The 21,910-nt window shown below is 36.5% G+C and overlaps 2 protein-coding genes across 9 annotated transcripts in view; one reads left to right on the top strand and one right to left on the bottom strand.

Annotated features, from left to right (window-relative positions):
• FBXL13 (F-box and leucine rich repeat protein 13) overlaps positions 1-5,424 on the top strand; it is a 204,748-nt gene extending 199,324 nt beyond the window's left edge. Inside the window, exon 21 of the mRNA XM_013979811.3 lies at positions 2,810-5,424. Within this exon, the coding sequence (XP_013835265.2) occupies positions 2,810-2,999 (190 nt within the window). The 3' untranslated portion in view covers positions 3,000-5,424. The remainder of the gene's footprint in view (positions 1-2,809) is intronic.
• Positions 1-21,910, bottom strand: part of FAM185A (family with sequence similarity 185 member A) — an 81,899-nt gene that overhangs the window by 21,714 nt on the left and 38,275 nt on the right. For 3 of the 8 annotated variants that reach the window (XM_003130232.5, XM_013979805.3, XM_021102565.2), the window contains one exon: positions 12,968-14,185. The exons of 4 other annotated variants lie outside the window; for them this stretch is intronic. In XM_003130232.5, coding sequence (XP_003130280.1) covers positions 14,073-14,185 — 113 coding nt within the window. In that variant the 3' untranslated portion in view covers positions 12,968-14,072. Of the gene's footprint in view, positions 1-10,173; positions 14,186-21,910 lie in introns of those variants that run through there. One more of the 8 variants, XM_013979806.3, reaches the window with a different exon arrangement.

Below are 21,910 nucleotides of genomic sequence, written 5' to 3'. Positions count from 1 at the left end.
TTTTAAACAACTGATGTATCATGGCCTTCTCTGATTTCATTGCCTTACCGGTGAACCCAAATTTGACTCAAAGCATATGATACCAACCTCCTATTAAGGACTCGGTCTCCAAACCTTTGCAACCAACAACTCAATGTAACAGAGCCATAGCAGGCAAAGTTGCCCCTTTATGGACAAACATCATTACTCCTTTCTTTCTTTTTTTTTCTTTTTCTTTCTTTCTTTCTTTCTTTCTTTCTTTCTTTCTTTCTTTCTTTCTTTCTTTCTTTCTCTCTCTCTTTCCTTCCTTCCTTCCTTCCTTTCTTCCTTCCCTCCCTCCTTCCTTCTTTCCTTCCTTCCTTTCTTTGCATTTTAGGGCCTCACCAGCAGCATATGGAGGTTCCCAGGCTAGGGGTCCAGTTGGAACTACAGCTGCTGACCTATGCCACAGCCACAGAAACATCAGTTCTTTTTTTTTTTTTTTTGTCTTTTTGTCTTTTTTGGGCCGCTCCTGCGGCATATGGAGGTTCCCAGGCTAGGGGTCGAATCGGAGCTGTAGCCACCGGCCTACGCCAGAGCCACAGCAACGCAGGATCCGAGCCGCGTCTGCAACCTACACCACAGCTCACGGCAACGCCGGATCGTTAACCCACTGAGCAAGGGCAGGGACCGAACCCGCAACCTCATGGTTCCTAGTCGGATTCGTTAACCACTGCGCCACGACGGGAACTCCAGAAACATCAGTTCTGACCTGCATCTGCAACCTACACCACAGCTAATGGCAATGCCGGATCCTTAACCCACTGAGCGAGGCCAGGGATTGAACCTGCAACTTCATGGATACCAGCTGGATTCGTTTCCACTGCACCATGAAGGGAACTTCTCATTACTTCTTTGTGATAATACAGAAGTTGCCAATTACTCATTTCCTTTTTAGTACTAGTCTCAAGATCCAAACCAACTTCCTAGGAAAATCCTTCTATCTTGGAAATTACATTATTTTCAAGTTAGATATACTTTTTTTTTATGCTGCAATAATGTGATTTGGCTGTTCAGATGATCAAAATATATTTTTCCACTTATATTTGGACTTCCTGCACAGTTCCTGGCTCAGAGCTCCCCCCCCAAACCTTGGAATTTCCTAAGTGATAAGAACAGTAGAAAGATCTTTTATCATAATATTTGGTTTCTTCTTCTTTTTTTTTTTTTTTTTTGTCTTTTTGCTATTTCTTGGGCCGCTCCCGAGACATGTGGAGGTTCCCAGGCTAGGAGTCGAATCAGAGCTGTAGCCACTGGCCTACGCCAAAGCCACAGCAACGCAGGATCCAAGCCGTGTCTGCAACCTACACCATAGCTCACGGCAACGCCGGATCGTTAACCCACTAAGCAAGGGCAGGGACGGAACCCGCAACCTCATGGTTCCTCCTCGGATTCGTTAACCACTGCGCCACGACGGGAACTCTTTTTTTTTTTTTTTTTTTTTTTTTTTGTCTTTTAATACTTGGTTTCTTATCATCAGCTCCTGAAAGTGATTCAGAGCCATAAAGTGAAATGAGTGTCCTATTTCTAACGAGACTCTTTCCACTACAACCGAATTTATGTTAAAGAAGTGATTTTTGGAAAGCACCTAAAGATGGGGGGGCTGGTCGACTAGAGAATCAACCATGAATAGAAGGGTGGAACTTTTTAAGTCCCATCCTCTGATTTTTGAGAAATGAGGGTTTGGAGCTTGAATCAGTGACCTACAGCCAATGATTTAGTCAATCATCCTATGTAATGAAGCCTCTATAAAAACCCAAATGGGAGCTTCTGAATTGATTGAATGCACAGAAATTTGGGGAGAGTGATATGTCTGGAGAGAGCATAAAGCTCAGCATCATCTCCCCATACCTTGCCCTATGCATAGATGGTTGTTTTTGAGTTATATCCTTTTATAATAAACAAGTGATCCAGTAAGTAAAATGTTTCTGAGTTTTGTGAGCAGCTCTATGTGGTAAGTTCAGAAGCCCAGATGACAATCTGGACTTGCCATTGGTATCTGAAGTGGAGGGTGGTCTTGTGGGACTAGGCCCTTCATCTGTGGAATGTAATGCTTTCTCGAGGTAGATAATGTCAGAACTGAGCTGAATTGTAGGACGCTCAACTGGTGTCTGAGAATTTCTTGGTGGTTTGGGGAACACCACCCTCTATAGCTATGTTGGAATTGGGGTCCCAAACAACTTTTAGATGCCTTCTTTGCTTCCTTCCTCCAAAGAAATAGAGTAACAGTATTCTTAACCATTTTGGTCATGGACACCTTTGCGAATTTGCTGAAAGTCACACACACACACACACACACACACACACACACACACACAAAGTATATACAGAACTGCATGAATCTTCAGGGAGTTCATGGGCCTCTCTGAAATTCATCCACATATCTAAAGGGATTTGTGGACTCTGGGTTAAGAACTCCACTTCTGGGGCAAAGCCAGCCATCACAGGTTGCCTGGTTAGGATATTCCCTCATCAAAGAAACTGGAAATATCAGGCAGAAAGCTAACTCAGAAGTGCAATAGAGTGCACTCAATGTTCCCACACACAGTTTCCTTCCCCATTTGCTTTTCTAGTCATCTCAGAATTGGCTGAACCAGAGAACTACTGAACTACTTAAGTTTTAGGATCCTGATCATCAACACAATTACCCACACCTTCCCCTCCTCAGGAAGGCAAGAGATATGTGAACTCAAGTTGTGATAGTTCTTTAACTCCAAATATGATCTAGTTTGAGAATTCTGCCCTAGCGATTACATCTACAACTAGCTAATGCTCATCACTGTTATTACAGGGAGGCAGCTAAGAAAATGTTGTCTATGGTTCAGCAGCAGGAGTATAGTGCTGCTGACCCTCCACACTGGTTTGGCTATGATTTTGAAGGCAAGCCTCTCACAGAGGAACAAGATATAAAACCACTTAAAGATTCAGAATTGACCCTGAATGAGTCAACATACAGCAGTGAAGAGGAAGTAGCAGCCTAAACAGGAAGAATGGAAAAAACCTAGAACTTGGCAACTTCACTTGATGCAAGTATTTTTACTAACTGGATCTTAACAATATAAATAAGCAGCAAATCATCTCCAGATTCTTATTCCAGCTACAAATGTTTCTAAATACATCTATTAGTTCTTCTGTCTAATAATCATGATTAAAAAAAAGCCAAATTAAGTACTGCACTATGTAAATTTTCCACTTAAATTTACCTTAATCAAACCAATAGTTTTGATGAGGTTCTCAAGTCTAATGTTACATTTGTACATTTGTACAGTTGTACATTTTTGACAAGGAATTTAGAAGCTTCTCTTTAGAAAAGAAAGCAAATAGCCATATAAATCAGACTAAATGTTTAAATCAGGGCAATGACTTTAAGGTAAGGATTGTGAGGATTTATTATAAAAGACATAGACAAATATTTTTTAAAGGAAATGAGGCTTTTTAGTGATTTCCAGATACTTAACAGGACAGAATTAAATGCCAATTAACCCTGGGCTCATCTCAACATTTGACTTAATGGAGGAAATTAAATAGAAATAGGAATTATTGGAGTTCCCATTGTGGCACAGTGGAAACGAATCAGACTAGGAACCATGAGGATGTGGTTCAATCGCAGGCCCAGCTCAGTGGGACAGGGATCTGGCATTGTTGTGAGCTGTGGTATAGGTCACAGACTCAGCTTGGATCCTGTGTTGCTGGGACCTAGGCCAGCAGCTATTTAACCCCTAGCCTGGGAACTTCCATATGCCAGCAGCTATTTAACCCCTAGCCTGGGAACTTCCATATGCCATAATTGTGGCCCTAAAAAGCAAAAAAGAAAAAGGAAAATAAAAAAGAAGAAATAGGAACTATCTGTGAAGAGAAAGGATATATGCAATGTCTCAGAAAGATTTTTTTTATTTTCAATTGAAGTATAGTTGATTTACAATGCTGTATTAGTTTCAGGTGTACAGCACAGTGATTCAGTTACACACACTACTTCAGATTCTTTTCCCTTGTAGTTATTACAAAACATTAAGTATAGTTTCCTGTGCTATACAGTAGGTCATTTTTTGGTTATCTATTTTATATATATTAGTGAATATATGTTAATCCCAAACTTAATTTATCCCTCCCCTCACTGTTCCTCTTTGGTAACTGTAAGTTTTCTTTCTATGTCTGTGGGTCTAATTATGTTTTATAAATAAGTTCATTTGTGTGTGTGTGTGTGTGTATACACACATATCTATAATAAGATTTCACATGTAAGCAGTATCATATGTTTGTCTTTGTCTGGCTTACTTAGTATGATAATCTCTAGATCCATCTATGTAAATGGCATTATTTCTTTTTTATGGCTGAGTAATATTCCATTGTATATGTGTACCACATCTTTATCCATTCCTCTGTTGATGGACAATTAAGTTTTTTCCATGTCTTGGCTCTTGTAAATAGTGCTGCAGTGAACACTGGGGGTGTATGTATCTTTTCAAATTATAGGTTTCTGTGGATATACACCCAGGAGTGGGATTGCTGGATCATATGAAAGAAAATGAAAACAACACAAAAAGATGGAACTATATACCATGTTCTTGAATTGGAAGAATCAATATTGTTAAAATGACTATATTACACCCAAGGCAATCTATGGATACAATAAATCCCTATAAAATTATGGGATTTTTTTCACAGGACTAGAATAAATCATTTTAAATTTGTATGGAAACACAAAAGATCCCGAATCACCACAGCAATTTTGAGAAAGAAAAAACGGAGCTGGAAAAATCAGACGTCCTAACTTCAGGCTACACTACAAAGCTACAATAATCCAAAGAGCATGGTACTGGCACAAAAACAGACATATAGATTTACAGAACAGAGTAAGGATAGAAAGTCCAGAAATAACCCCACATGCTATGGTCAATTAATCTACAACAAAGGAGGCAAAAATATACAATGAAGGAAATACAGTTTCTTCAATAAATGGTGCTGGGAAATTGGTAAAAGTTACATGTAAAAGAATGAAATTAGAACATTCTCTAACACCATATACAAAAATAAACTCAAAATGGATTAAAGAACAATATGTAAGACTGAATACTCTAAAACTCCTAGAGGAAAACATAGGCAGAATACTATTTGATGTAAAGGGCAGCAATGCTTTTTTGGATACGTCTTCTAGAGTATGGAAACAAAAACAAACAAATGGGACCTAATTAAACTTAAAAGATTTGGGGAATTAGAGTTGTGGCTCAATGTAATGTAGTATCGATGAAGATGTGGATTCGATCACTGGCCTTGCTCAGTGGGTTAAGGAACTGACATTGCCATGAGCTGTGGTAGAGGGTCGAGATGCAGCTTGGATCTGGCATTGCTGTGGCTGTGGCACAGACCTGTAGTTGAAGCTCTGATTTGACCCCTAGCCTGGGAACTTCCATATGCAGCAGGTGTGACCCTAAAAAGAAAAAAGAAAAGAAAAGAAAAGCTTTTGCATAGTAAACTATAACAAAACAAAAAGAAAACCTACAGAATAGGAGAAAATATTTGCAAATCATGCAACTGACAAGGGATTAGTTTCCAAAATACACAAAATTAATACACAGAAATCGACAGCATTTCTATATACTAACAATGAAAGATCAGAAAGAGAAATTAGGGAAGCAATCCCATTTACCATTGGATCCAAAAGAATAAAATACCTAGGAGTAAACCTACCTAAAGAGACAAAAGACCTGTACTCTGAAAACTTTAAGACACTGATGAAAGAAATCAAAGACGACACAACTAGATGGAAAGACATACCATGCCCTTAGATTGGAAGAGTCAGTACTATCAAAATGACTATACAACCCAAGGCAATCTACAGATTCAATGCAACCCCTACCAAATTACCAAGGACATTTTTTCACAGAACTTGAACAAAGTATTTTAAAGTTTGTTTGGAAGCTCAAAAGACCCAGAATAGCCAAAGACATCCTGAAAAAGAAAAATGGAGCTGGAGGAATCAGGCTCCCAGACTTCAGACTATACTACAAAGCAACAGTCATCAAAACCATATGGTACTGACACAAAGACAGAAGTATAGATCAGTGGAACAGGATAGAAAGCCCAGAATTAAACCCACACACCTACAGACAACTAATCTATGACAAAGGAGGCAAGAATATACAATGGAGAAAAGACAGCCTGTTCAATAAGTGGTGCTGGGAAATTTGGACAGCCACATGGAAAAGAATGAAATGAGAACACTCCCTAACACCGTACACAAAAATAAACTCAAAATGGATTAAAGACCTAGATATAAGACCAGATACCATAAAACTTTTAGAGGAAAACATAGACCAAACACTCTGACATAAATAACTGCAACATCTTCTCAGATCCACCTCCTAGAGTAATGAGAGTAAAACCAAAAATAAACAAATGGGACTTAATGAAACTTAGAAGTTTCTGCACAGCAAAGGAAACCCTAAACAAAACAAAAAGGCAACCCACAGGATGGGAGAAAACATTTGCAAATGAATTGACTGACAAGGGATTAATCTCCAAAATTTATAAACACCTCCTACCACTCAATAATAAAAAAAACCCAACAACCCCATCAAAAAATGGGCAGAAGATCTAAATAGACAATTCTCCAAAGAAGATATATGGATGGCCAAAAAACACATGAAAAGATGTTCAACATTACTCATCATTAGAGAAATGTAAATCAAAACCACTATGAGATACCACCTTACACCAGCCAGTATGGCCATCATCAAAAAGTCTACAAACAATAAGTGTTGGAGAGGGTGTGGAGAAAAAGGAATCCTATTACACTGTTGGTGGGATTGTAAATTGGTGCAACCACTGTGGAAAACAGTATAGAGATTCCTCAGAAAACTAAAAATAGAACTACCATTTGACCCAGCGATCCCACTCCTGGGCATCTATCCAGAGAAAACCATGACTCAAAAAGACCTATATACTCCAATGTTCATTGCAGCACTATTTTCAATAGCTAAGACACAGAAACAACCTAAATGTCCATCGAAAGAGGAGTAGCTAAAGATGTGGTACATACACACAATGGAATATTACTCAGCTATTAAAAGGAATGAAATACTAGCATTTTTAGCAACATGGATACCTAGAAATTATCATGCTAAGTGAAGTCAGACAATGAGACTCCAACATCAAATGCTATTACTTACATGTGGAATCTGAAAAAAGGACACAATGAACTTCTTTGCAGAACAGATACTGACTCACAGACTTTGAAAAACTTATGGTTTCTAAAGGAGACAGTTTGGGGGGTGGGGGGATGTGCTGGGGGTGTGGGATGGAAATCCTCTAAAATTGGATTGTGATGGTCATTGTACAACTATAAATGTAATAAATTCACTGAGTAATAAAAAAATAGAATCATACCATTAAAAAAAAAGAGTTCAGATATTTAAAGCATGAGAACAACTGATTGCATTACTATTGCTGGCTTGAAGATGGAGACGGACCACATGAGAAGGGATACAGATGGTCTCTAGCTTAGAGTGGTTTACAAATGACAGCCAGCATGGAAACAGAGATTTGTCACACCATCACAGGGAATTGGATTTTGCCAACAATGTGAATGAGCTTGGAAGTGGACTGTTCCTCAGATTATTCAGATAAGAATTCAGCCTGGTCCCTTGAGTTGAGCCTTGTGGATACCTTGAGCAGAGAACCTAACCACAGTGAGCTCTAGAACTACAAAACTATAAGCAGGGTTATAAACTGCTTAAGCAGGGTTCTTTTTTCTTCATCTTTACAATTAATTTTATTTTAAAAAAACTTTAATGAGGTATAGTTGATGTACAATATTGCATAGGTTTCAGGTATACAACACAGTGATTGACAATTTTTAAAGGTTATATTCAATTTGTAATTATTATAAAATATTTGCTATATTCCTTCGTTGCACCATATTGTCCTTATAGCTTATTTTATATATAGCAGTGTATACCTCTAAATCCCTTACCCTTATTGTGCCCCTCCCCACTGGTAATCACTAGTATGTTCTCTGTTATCTTTTGAATCTGCTTTTTTGTTATATTCATTAATGTGTTACATTTTTTAAACTCCACATATAAGTGATATCATACAGAATTTATCTTTCCCTGTCTGACTTACTCACTTAGCTTAATACCCTCCAGGTCATCCATGTTGTTGCAAATGACAAAATTTCATTCTTTTTATGGCTGAGTAGTACTCCATTATATATCTTCTTTATTCATCTGCCAAACACTTTGTTTCCTTATCTTGACAATTGAAAATAATGCTGCTATAAATACTGAGGTGCACATATCTTTTCAAATTAATGTTTATGTTTCTACAGATAAGTAACCAGCAGTGGCATTGCTGGGTCATATGGTAGTTCTATTTTTTGTTTTTTGAGAAACATCCATACTGTTTTTCATAGGGGATACACAAATTTACATTCCCGTAAATAGCATAAGAAGGATCCCTTTTCTCCACATCCTTGCTAGCATTTTTTATTTGTGGACTTTTATGATAATAGCCATTGTGACAAATGTGTGGTAATATCCCATTGTGGTTTTAATTTGAATTTCTCTGATGATTAATGATATTGAGCATCTTTTCATGCTATGTCTAACTGTGTGACTTTGGAAAAATGTCTATTTTGGTCATTTTTAAACTTTTGTTTTTGATGTTCAGTTGTAAGAGCTGTTTATATATTTTGGATATAAACCTCTATAGGTCATATCATTTGCGAATGTTTTCTCCCATTTAGTACATTGTCTTTTAATTTTGTCAATGATTTCCTTCGGTGTGCAAAAACTTTAATATTTAGGAGTTCCCACCATGGCTCACCATGAGGTTGTGGGTTCGATCCATGGCCTTGCTCAGGGGGTTAGGGATCTGGCATTGCCATGAGCTGTGATGTAGGTTGTAGACACAGCTCGGATCCCGAGTTGCTGTGGCTGTGGCATGGGCCGGGGGCTACAGCTCCGATTAGACCCCTAGCCTGGGAACCTCCATATGCTGTGGGAGCAGCCCTAGAAAAGGCAAAAAGACAAAAACAAAAACAAAAACAAAAAAAACTTTAATATTTAATTAGGTCCCATTTGTTTATTTTTGCTTTTATTTACTTTGCTTTAGGAGACAGATTCCAAAAAATTTTGTTACAATTTATGTCAAAGAGTATTCTGCCTATACATTCTTCTGGAAGTTTTATGTTCTCTGGTATTACATTTAAGTCTTAAATTCATTTTGAGTTTATTTCTGCATATGGTTAGAGAATTAGAGAATATTCTAATTTTATTCTTTTACATGTAGCTGTCTAGTTCTCCCAGCATCACTTATTGAAAAAATTGTCTTATTTCCCAATGTATATTCTTGCCTCCTTTGTCATAGATTAATTGACCGTAAGTGCTTGGGTTTACTTCTGGACTGTTCATTCTGTTCCACTAATCTGTATGTCTGTTTTGTGCCAGTAACACACTGTTTTTGATTATGGTAGCTTTGTATTATAATCTTAAGCTGGGGTGCCTGATTCCTCCAACTCCATTCTACTTCCCCAAGATTGTTTTAGCTATTTGGAGCCTTTTGTGTTTCCATACAAATTTCAGAATTGTTTTAGTTGTGTGAAAAATGCCTTTGGTATTTTGATAGAGATTGTATTAAATTTGCACATTGCCTTGGTCATTTTACAATATTAATTCTTCTATACCATGAACATGGTATATTTTTCCATCTATTTACATTGCCTTAAATTTCTTTCATCAGTATCTATTAGTTTTCCAAATACAGATCTTTTACCTCCTTAGCCAGTTTTTTTTTCCCCTAGGGGTTTTATTCCTTTTGATATGATGGCAAATGATATTGTTTCCTTATTTCTCTTTCTGATAGTTCATTGTTAGTGTGTAGAAATGCAACAAATTTCTTGGATCGGATGTTGTGGTTGTGGCTGCAGCTCCAATTCGACCCCTAGCCTGGGAACTTCCATATGCCACAAGTGCAGCCCTAAAAAGGAAAAAAAATTTCCAAGGTCAGCCATCTGATAGAAAACCATTCATTTCTTTTCCTCATATCCACACAATTTGAAGATTAAGAACCTCTTGATGGAAAAACTGGCTCTGAAGCTGATGTTCTTGAAGGCACCAAGTTGTATGATATTAAAGTACAGGAAAAAAAAGAGGATTCAGAGCATTCCAAGGACATATTTTACTTCATTTTCTACTCAAGACACAGGGAAAAGTAAATGCTCAAGGGGAAAAGGTACATAAAAGGATTTGAAGTCAGGAGAAATTCTCAAGTATTGTTTGGCTGATTTCCAAGACTTTTTTTTTTAATATTTTAGGTAAATTCTTTTCTAATATTGAAAACACAAGCATAAGGAAGATGTTCACTCCTTAAACTCATTCTTTTTCTTCTTCTTTTTTTTTTTTTTTTTTTTGGCTTTTTAGGGCCACACCTGCAGCATATGGAAGTTCCCTGGCTAGGGACTGAATTGATACCCCCTAGCACAATCCAAGTTGTGTCTGTGACCTACACCACAGCTCACAGCAATGCCAGATCCTTACTTAACCCAATGAGCAAGGCGAGGGATCAAACCTGCATCCTCATGGATACTAGTTGGATTCATTTCTGCTGCACCACAACAGGAACTCCCTTAAGCTCATTCTTATTTTGTAATTCTGTTAAATTATATTTTACAAAATTAAAAAAATACATTAGAGATATAATAAAAAGAGTAATTATAGATAAAAAAGAAATGCAACAAATTTCTGCATATTAATTTTGTTTCCAGAAACACCACAACTTCAGTAACCAGCTCTAGTAGTTTTTTGGTGGCATCTTTAGGATTGTCTGTCTCTTGTTTGTCATATGCAAACAGTGACATTTTCACTTCATCCCTTCCAATCTGGATTCCTTTTATTTTTGTCTGATTGCTGTGGCTAGACTTCCAATACTATGTTGAATAAAAATGGTCAGAGTGGGCATCCCTGTTTTGTTCCTCTTCGTAGAGGAAATGCTTTCAGCTCTTTAGCAGTGAATATGATGCTAGTGTGGATTTGTCATACATGGCCTTCATTATGTTAAGGCATGTTCCCTCTGTGCCCACTTTCTGGAGGGTCTTTTTGTTGTTTTTTAATCATAAATGGACACCGAATTTTGTCAAAAGCTTTTTCTGCATCAGTTGAGGTTATCCCATGGTTTTTATTCCTCAACTTGTTTCTGTGGTATATCACAATAATTTTCAGATACTGAAAAATTCTTGCCTTCCTGGGATAAATCCTGATTGATCATGGTGTATGTTCCTTTTAATGTACTGTTAGGTTCAGTTCGCTCATATTTTGTTAAGGATTTTTATATCTTTATTCATCAGTGATACTGGCCTGCAATGTGTGTGTGTGTGTGTATGTGGTGTGAGATATCTTTGGTATTGGTATCAGGATGATGCTGGAATGAATTCAGAAGTGTTCAATTCTCTTCAATTTTTTGAAATAGTTTCAGAAACTTAAGTGCTAACTTTTCTCTAAATATTTTCATCTGTAAAGCCATCTGTACTTTGGGTTTTGGGAGATTTTTATTACTAATTCAACTTCATTAGTTGTAACTGGTCTGTTCATATTTTCTTTTTTTTCTGGTTTAGTTTTGGTAGATTATAGGGAATTTGTACATTCTTCAAGGTTGTCCATTTTATTGACATACAGTGTTGTCTGCAGTAGTCTCTTATGACCCTTTGTATTTCTGCGATATCAGTTGTAACTTCTTCATTTCTAATTTTATTGATTTGGATTCTTGCTTTTTCTTGATGAGTCTGGCTAAAGCTTTATCAAGGCTAAAGGTATATCAATTTTGTTTATCTTTTCAAAGAACCAGCTATAAGTTTCACTGAATTGCTTTTATTGTTGTTTTAGAGTCTATTTCATTTATTTCTGCTCTGACCTTTATTTCTTTCCTTCTACTAACTTTGGGTTATGTTTCTTCTTCTTTTTCTAGTTTCTTGTAAGGCCAGGTTGTTTGAGATTTTTTCCTGTTTCCCAAGGCAGGCTTATATCTGTATAAACTGCCCTTTTAGAACTGCTTTTGCTGCATCCCACAGATTTTGAATCATTGTGTTTTTGTTTTCCTTTGTCTCCAGGCTTCCCTCCCCTCCCCCCACTTTGATTTCTTCAGTGATCTATTGGTTGTTTAGCAGCATATTGTTTAGCCTCCGCTTTTTAATTTTTTCTTGTAGTTGATTTCTAGTCTCTCTCACAGTGTAGCAGTTGGAAAAGATGTTTTACAAAATTTCAATTTTCTTAAATTTACTAAGGTTTGTTTTGTGGCCTAGCACATGATCTAACCTGGAGAATGTTCTATAACACTTGAAGAGAATGTGTATTCTGCTGCTTTCAGATGGAATGTTTTACTTATCTATTAGTTCCATTTTGTCTAATGTGTCATTTAAGGCCAGTGTTTCCTTAATGACTTTCTGTCTGGATGATCTGTCCAGTGATGTAAGTGGAGTGCTAAAATCTTTCACTATTATTGTGTTACTGTGGATTTCTCCTTTTAAAGCTGTTAGCATTTTAAAGCTACTTATTGTGGATATAGATGATTTTACGACTTTTGTCTTTTAACCATCCTACTGCTTTGTGCATGGATGATTTCTGACCTTAACTGATGAGGTTTTTCATGATTTTCATGTTCCTTGTTGGGTCCTTTTTTGCTTAAAGTGGTTTCTTTAACATTTCTTATAAAGCTGGTTTGGTGATGATGAATTCTTTTAGCTTTTGCTCCTCTGTGAAGCTTTCCTCTCTCCATCAAATCTGGAGAGCCTTGCTGAGTAGAGTATTCTTGGGATTTGTTTTTTTTCCACCACTTTATATATATCATGCCACTCCCTTTTGGCCAGCAGTTTTGCTGAAAAGTCAGCTGATAGCCTTTGGGAGTTCCTTTGTATGTTGCTTTTCCCTTGCTCCTTTTAATATTCTTTTATCTTTAATTTTTGTCCTTTTAAATACAATGAGTCTTGGTGTCTTCCTCTTTAGGTTAATTCTGTATAGGACTGCACTGCCTGGACTTGGATGTCCGTTTCCCTTCCTAGATTAAGGAAGTTTTCAGCTATTTTTGTCTTCAATTATGTTCTCAGTCCCTTTATCTCTCTCTTCTCCTTCTGCGAGCCCTATAATGCAAATGTTAGTGAACTTGATGTTGCTCCAGAGGTCTCTTAAACTTTCTTCATTTCTCTTCATTCCTTTTTACCTTTGAGAACAGTGATTTCCACTACTGTCTCCTAGCTCATAGATCCATTCCTCTGTTTTATTTAGTCCTTTGTTTATTCCTTCTATTTATTTCAGTTATTATATTCTTCATCTCTGGTTGCTCTTTACATTTTCTAACTCTTTGTTAAAAACTAGCTTTTCACACTGTGCACTCATTCTTCTCTTAAGTTCTTTGATCATCTTTACAATCGCTACCTTGAACTCTTTATTAGTTGGATTGCCTATTTCCATTTCATTTAGTTCTTCCAGGTTTTCACCTTGTTCCTTTGTTTGGAACATGCTCTTCTTATGTCTTATTTTGCCTAAGCAGCTGTTCTTATTTTTAGGTATCTGGAAGGTTGGTTATGTTTCCCAACCTTAAAGAAGTGAGCTTTTTGTTCCAGAAGTGCATTCAACTCTTGTCACCACATTATGTACTCTAGGGGTTCCCCCTCTGAGGTCTACATGGGTCTTCTTGTTTTGGCAGGGTGATTATGTGAGTGGTCTCACAGGCTTGACTGGCCCCTGGTTGGTGGAACCAACTCATGTGGTGGATGACTGCAGAATCCCAGGGGGCCTTGGGGATGGTGCTGGATTCCTGCTGTGTGGAGTCAGAATCCAGGAGATTCTGGAGCAAACGGGTATTGATTTAAGTCAACATGTTTATAGTAATTTGTTACAGAAAAAAAAAAATAATGTAATAGTTAAGTACAAATTTTGACAAGGCTCCCCCAAGACATTCCAATTTGTCGTTTTCAACATTTACATGAACAGTGATATTTACATGTTTGTAGTCATAGATCTACTAATCATTGTTAAAAATTATAAACATAACTCAAACCATTCTCAGTCCAGCAGTTTTAGGGACTGAAACCAGCTCTGACTTCTGAAACTTATAGTGCCTTGTGGGGCATCAGCCTTAATCCATTTTTCATTTTTGCTTGCTTGATTCAAGAGTCCTGAAACACAAAATTTCATAAAGTTGTAACTTAATTGACAAGAGCAGCATTTGAGTACATAGAGTCTAACAACATATCTCTAAAATTGAAAAACACTTCAGAACAGCAAAAAACTTAGTAAAGATAGCTTGAGTTGGAAAAGAGTTGCAGAGAGATTTCCTGGACTTGTTCTCTCTTTTCATTTTCTCTGAAGAACTCTGAAAGGGAAACTAATCTGGTTTTTTTTTTTTTTTGTACATGTATATTTTTTGTATGCAGGTTTTAAAAAGAGCTTTCTTTATTTAAGTACAACTGACAAAATAATACACATATTTAAAATACGCAGTAAGTTTTGACATATGTAAAGTCTGTAAAACCATCTCCTCAATCAAGATAATGAATATATCCAACAACCCTAAAAGTTTCCCTGTGCCCCTCTATAATCTTTCCCTCCTGCCCCTCCCTGCCATCACCTCTGCATCCCAGCCCCAATCCCTCAATAATTACTAATCTACTTTATGTCGCTATGGATTTGTTGCATTTTCTAAGATTTTAATAAATGGAATCAAACAGTATGTACAATATGTAGTCTTTAAAAAAATCTAGGTTCTTTCACTTGACATAATTATTTCGAGACTGATTCACATAGTTGCATGTATCAGGTGGTTTTTGTTCACAGACATGCCGATCAGTACTTTGCTGAATGGTTGTGGGCACCCTGTGTACCTCCCTTCTCTCTGCAACCTTTCTTTGTTAACTCCAGCAGCCCTGGCGTCCTCTCCTTGGTGAGTCTTTGGGCTCTGCCTGTGTTTCCCCTTCCTGACCTGCAACCCAGAAACTCTCTCAAGGCAACAGGTTATGGCAATCAGAGAGCTCACCTGGTTTGTTTCCTATTTCTAGTCTTCTAGTTCTGTTTTTTTTTTTTCAGCCAGGGCAATAAAGGTGTTAAATCTCCTCTGAAGCACCACTGGAATTCTGGATTTAAGAAACTAGCCAAATCTGAACTGAGGAATGTTGTGAATGAATTCTCTCAATTCATCAAATTACATTTTCTTTGTTGAATACAAGCACACAAATCAAGAAACAACCCTCTTCTTTAGTACACTTTTCTCCTTTGTTAGTAGGATATGTTTCCAACTGCTGAAAAAGTGCTTTATATCATCCATACTTTGTGTCAAGTGCTCCTTTGATACAAATTCTCTGAATTTCTGCCTCTTCCCTTTAATCTGAGCCATAATCTTGTCTCTCTATATCTTCATTGCATCTTTCCCAGAGACAGCTGAGTATTCAATGGCTTCCTCTGGTGTTTTTTCCTTCCACTTCTCTTGCTGTATTTTCAGTAATATCACAACCCCATCTCTCATTAAACTGGTTACAATTTCTCTCATTTTAACTGGTAAATCTTTATGTTACAAGTTTCTCTTTTTCCTCTGATCTTATCATTAAGGGGTTCAACTTTGTCAATTTTAATCTGTTCATCATTTTTGGATCCATACTGCCTTTAGCAAGTCAGAATTTCGAGGTATCTGCACCCAAGAGTTTTTCTATAACACAGACTTTCTTTTTCTAATAATCCAAATAAACACAGAGGAAAGAGCTGGAAATCCTGAATACTGGTTGCTTTATTTTATTTTATTTTACTTACATCTTTAAACATTACTGACATGAGCAACAGTAAGGGTTTTCCAAATATCTTAGGTCTTTTCCTTAACATATTATTTTTTACATCCCTAATCATGAGTTTTGTGCTTATGGGAAGAGAAGCCAGTCTAACCATTTCATTCTGCAGCAGTAAAGATCATGCACAGTGCTATATTGCTACTGACAAAATGAACACACAAGTCATTTTAGCTTAGAGATAATACTCATAAGCAAGACAGTTTAAAAAGTTCCATTTAGGTTCCCTGAAAATAGCTTTATCTTGCCAATAAGTAATTTCTTAAAAGCTCTGTACTCTGGATTGAATCTGGGGACTCTAATTCTAATTTTTAAAGTTTATAAATTCCATCCTACAAAGATCTTGCAACACAGCATGAACTTGGGGTTATAGAAACCTTGTTCCTTATTTAATTCCCTTTGCCAATAAAAATCAGACTATTTTTTTTCTACCAAGAAATGGGAAATGACTACCCTAGCCCCATGTGGCTTGGCTTCCATTAAGTGGAGAGAAGTTTTTTTCTCAGGACATGTTTTTAAACTTTAGTATTTTCTCTAAATTTGCCATGGCCAAATCTACCCAAATATATAAATATCCAAGTGTAACTTATTGACTGATTTCCAAATACCTATTTGAGAAGCATTAGTCATTATTTAATCCAAAATGCACTTGATCTGATCAGCACTGTAAGCAGTAATCCACGGAATTTCTGTCTCTTGTTTAAAAATAGACTTTTAAGTCTCCTTGTTAAGGTGAGCTTTTTCCTATCCCCCATCCCACCACTCCCCACTCCAAATCCTATAACTAACTTAACTTACTTACATTTGGTTGAGAAGGATAATTCTGGTGCTGCCTTATTAGAAACAGATTAAATTTCACTGCATCACTGTTGAAGGATTTCTTTCAGATTATAAACACTACAACCCCCCACTATGGGAAGCACCATGCTAAGTACTTTAGAGAGGTTCAAAAGATGGAAAAAGACATGCTAATATCCTCAAAAAGCTTACCAGATGGCTAGGAAAATAAATTATACACTTATGAAAAAGCATGAAAATAATTACTCAAATCTTATTATTTTTAATGTAAACATTTCACAAACAAAAGCTCTAATACCACACAAAATCCCAAATATTTTTAATGTTGTTAACATTTTTTAACTGTTTATATAGTCTTTCCTTGATGAAAGTGCAACCCAGGACATCTTAACAACAAATTTTTCCTGAAAAGAAAATATTCTTGAGCTAGCTTTAATGCTGTCCACCATTACATTTTCTTTCAATTACCTGGAATAATGACAAAGTCAACAAACACTACACAAGGTTTTGAGCAAGTATACAATTAATCAATTTTGCCCAAGAAATATTCTTTTATCTATTTTTCATCTCTAATATTGCCACTTTCATTTCTAGAAATTCAACTTTGATCTTCTTTATACCTTCCATGTCTTAATTTTATTCCAACATATGGAATTCAGTTATAATAACTATTTTATTTTCCTTCTCTGCTAATTCTAATATCTGTGTCTGTTCTGGATAGGTTTCAGTTGATATTTTCTTCATTAGGGGTCGTCATGTTTTCTTGCCTCTTTCCATGCCTGATAATCTTTGAGTGGATGTGAGACACTGTGGGAGCTCCCATCATGGCTCAGCAGTTAACAAACCCAACTAGCAACCATGGGGAGGCAGGTTTGATCCCTGGCTGAGCCCAGTGGGTTAAGGATCCCATGTTGCTGTGAGCTGTGGTATAGGTTGCAAATGTGGCTTGGATTCTGTGTTGCTATGGTTCTGGCATTAGCCTGCAGCTACAGCTCTGACTGGACCCCTAGCCTGGGAACCTCCATATGCCACAGGTGGAGCCCTAAAATAGCAAAAAAAAAAAAAAAAAAAAAAAAAAAAGACGTGCGACATTGTGAATTTTGTTAGGTGCTGGTTATTTGTATATTTCTGTAAATCTTAAACTCTGTTCAGGGGATGCAGTTAAATACCTTGTTTTTATGATTGCTAGGCAGTTCTGGAGGAGTGTGTAGTCTAGAGCTAACTGTTTCCAATTACTAAGTGTTCTACTCAAAGCTCCATGGGTTATGGTATTTTCCAGTCTAGTAGGTGGCATAGGCATTATTCCTGGACCTGTGTGAACACTAGGTTCTATTCAATCTGCTTTATTCTATAAAATCTAGCTGTCTTGGTCTCTGTGGACTCTCCTTATGGTCTCCTCAACTCAAGGAATCTGCTGGGCTCTACATTAGTGCCCTCTCCACATACTACAGACTGAATACTTTCAAGGTAGTAAGTAAGGACTCATTTTGTTTGTTTTCCACCTCTCAGTGATCAATTTCTTTCATTGCCTGATGTACAGTATCTTAGAAACTGTTTTTTTCATGTATTTTGTCTCCTTAAAAAATTTTGTTGTTGTTGGTTTAGGTAGGAAAGTCAATCAGTCCTTTTTGCTCCACTTCTAGCCTAGAAGCCTTCACTATTTCTCTTTCTCCCTCTCACCATCTTTTTCCCCTCCCTCCATCATGCTCTCTCTCTTTTTAATTTCTTGTTGTGAAATAATTAAAGACTTGCAAGAAGTTGCAAAAATAATACAAAGAGGTCCTGTGCACCCATTACCCAGTTTCCCCAATGTTAACGTCTATAATGACCATAGTGCAAGACAAATACTGGTTCTCAAAGGATGATTAATTAGACTATAGACCTTACTCAGATTTCACAATTTTTTACAAGCATTCAGTTTTAAAATATGTTTTTGTCTATACTCTTATGACATTTTATCACATGTATAGATTCACATAACTGTCATTACAACCAAAAACAGAATTGTTCTATGACCACAAAGTTCCATGTAACATTCCTTTTTAGTCATCTCTCTCCTTTAACTTGGTAGTTTCACATTTAGGGTTTTTTTTTTTTTTTTTTTAACAAAATACTAGACTGAAATCCTAGAGTGGCTATATTATTTTACTCTCCCAAGAGCAATGCAGGAGAGATCCAATATCTCCACATCCTTGCCAGCATTTGATATTATCAGTATTTTTTATTTTAGCCATTCTAATAAGTACATAGTAGCATCTTATTCTGGTTTTAATTTGCACTTCAACAGTGGCTAGTGATGGTGAACATATATTTGTGTTTTTACTTACCATCATCTGTGGCTATACTCTTTTTAAAATTTTATATGATTACACTTTTATGCGTACTAATCTTTTATTTTCATTACTGAAAAGAGTTTGCTCAAGATTTGGCTGTGGTTCAATATTTCTTGAATGACCAGCATAAATACAAAAGCATTTAAAAAATACTCAGTCATTACAAATAGAATTCCTGTGTTCTAAGACTGGGGCCTGCACTTTGATCTCCAGTGTAAGGGTCAGCAAACTACAGCCCACAGGCCAAATCTGGCCCAAGGTCTTTTTTTTAACGGCCTAAGAGGTAAGAATGACTTCTACATTTTTAAAGGGTTATAAAAAATAAAATCAAAAAAGAATACATAACAGAAACCATATGTAGCCTGCAAAGTCTAACATTTACTATCCGTTCTTAGCAGATAAAGTTTGCAGATGAATAGAAACAAAACTCGGTCTTCCTTTTTTTGTAAACCTTAACAAATGCACTTGACATCTTATCTATGACATGCCAGGATCTTATACTTTAACAAAATGGAGAAACAAAAATATCACAAAAGCACAATCTGAAGGCAATTCCTACATTAAACCCCTGTCAAAGTATTTTTAAGCAGACAACCATAAGCCTATACCATTCTTCATTCTGTTACCAAATTTCTACTACACTGCCCTGAAGCATATCTACATGATTGACAAATCCATATTCTATAAACTTGGAGAAAACCAAAACTTCAGTGTTCTAAAAAAAGTTATTCCTATGAGTCATATCGAAAGACTAGATATGTTTTCCCCATTTGGAGAGAAAATACTGTCTCTAGATCTTAAAAGTGGCATCCTGTGGGCTTAGCTCCATTTCAACCTCTTTCCAACTAATGATCCAGTTTTCCATTATAAATCATATTACCATTAAATGTATAACTCTGGCTTACAAATAAGCCGAGAACTCTTTTCTGACTTGGTGGTTTATTTTGATCCCAAATGAATTTATTTTTATTATGCCTTATATTTCCAGTTTGACTAAAATAAAGTGAGCCCAGTAATACCATGTAGACAGCAGCAAACAACAATCATTTGTCTGGCAAAATACTTTACCTCTAATACTCTGTAATCATCTAAATTGGGGTGACTTTAAGACAAAAGAACTTTGTAGCACATGCATTTTTGGTCTTACAGAAGGGCTCAAATACAGTGGTGAGGTTTCATACCTAAGTTGATGAACTCAGTCTTAAACCTAATAGAGAGGTCAACTTCTTCCTAATACTTTAACTAAGCCAATCACCATCTATCCTATTTGCCATACATGGGTAGAGCACAAAACTTAGAATCAAGGACTTCATAAAAATTAGAGAATGCACCCCCAAAGAATACATACTGTGCACAACTCTTTAGTAGGTAAATGGTTTAAGCTAAGAATGTTCCAGGCTTTCTTTGACCTTGGACTAGCACGTATTTGTAAATCACTTTTAAGAATTATGCAACATACAGTTATTTATCAGTGACAGCAACAGTGAAGGAAACCACAGAGCAGGGAATCAAATAAAATTGCAGGGTTGACATATAGAACCCTGTGGGAAGGCTGAGCCCCAGGGACTAAAGTTTACTGGCATAGTTTCTTGCAGAAATCTTGCTACAGATATAATCCAGACCTTCTAGCAGTGAGAGTGTTTCTGTTTCTATGCCTCATAGCTTCTGTAAGGAAGGCCCAGAAGAGCTGAGCTCAGCTGCCTGTAATAACAACTCACATATAAAGCTGCTCATTATTTCAAAATTTTGGTTTCAGGTTGGAAGTCTCTATAGAAAAAAGCAATCTGTGCTGATTATCTAGGCCTCTTAAATTATTCCACTCATTTGATAAATAAGATCTGTGGTCCTTTGGGCACCAGTTTTAAAATCAAAATGAAATATAAACATTTCTCTAAACAAAATAACTTTTTCATAGAGCTCTCTCCACAAGAGACTGTTGTCTTTATCTGAAGGGATTTAATCTAATATCAGAGACAGCCTACAGATCCATCTTGGGCCCAACTTCATGGTATATCATGTGCTACTCTACAAAAGAACTGTGCTGATCAGTATCTAGAGTCTTGGGACTCTGGGAAATAAACTTTGTTCTGCAATTTGGTCCTTCCTGGTTTAAGAAATAGGGGCTAGATTTTAAGACATAATATCAAATAACACAAAAAAATTCAATAGGATAAGAAGCTTCATAAAAACCAATGAGGTAAGCATGCATCTTCCTCATAGCATCCATTTACATGGATAATTTAAAATTTTATAAACATTTTTATATAATAAAAATTTATAAGTAGTAAAATAAAAATATCTACTGCTAAAAAAATGCCAACCATGATCTGAGCCTTCAACAGTTAATAATCTTTTTGATGATGGAGCTCTCTTCCTATCTGGGCTTCAACATGCCTTCCTCATTAAACTCAGTCATTTGTAGCTTTTGATTTAAAGTGAGAGATGTGCAACTCTTCCCTTCACTTCAACACTTACAGTCCATCATAGGGTTATTCACTGGCTTAATTTCAATAATATTGTGTCTCAGGGAATAGGAAGGACTGAGGGGAGGGAGAGAGACAGGGGAACGGGCCAATCAGTGGAGCAGCCAGAAGACACAGAATATCTGTCAGTTAAGTTTGCTGTCTATGCACACAGTTCATGGTGGCTAAAACAAATCCAATAGTAACATCAAATGTCACTGTCCACATATCACCAAATACAATAACTTAAAAGTCTGAAATATTGCAATTATCAAATTGAGATGCAGAGATGCGAAATGAGCAAATGTTGGAAAAAAGGTGCTGATAAACATGCTCCATACAGAGTTGTCACAAACCTTTTGTGATAAACACATTCTCTGCTAAGCCCAATAAAGCAAAGTAAAATACAGTGAGGTATACCTACATCTATTTCTTTAATCAAAACTTACTGAAGGCTTGTTTATTCATTTGGTTAA

The sequence above is a fragment of the Sus scrofa genome, chromosome 9 (genome assembly GCF_054392235.1).
Source record: "Sus scrofa isolate SSC_HxYL_T2T_F1_AM1 chromosome 9, Sscrofa_HxYL_maternal_Yorkshire_Landrace_v2.0, whole genome shotgun sequence".
Classification (NCBI taxonomy): domain Eukaryota; kingdom Metazoa; phylum Chordata; class Mammalia; order Artiodactyla; family Suidae; genus Sus; species Sus scrofa.
This window is presented reverse-complemented; position numbering and strand designations above follow the sequence as displayed.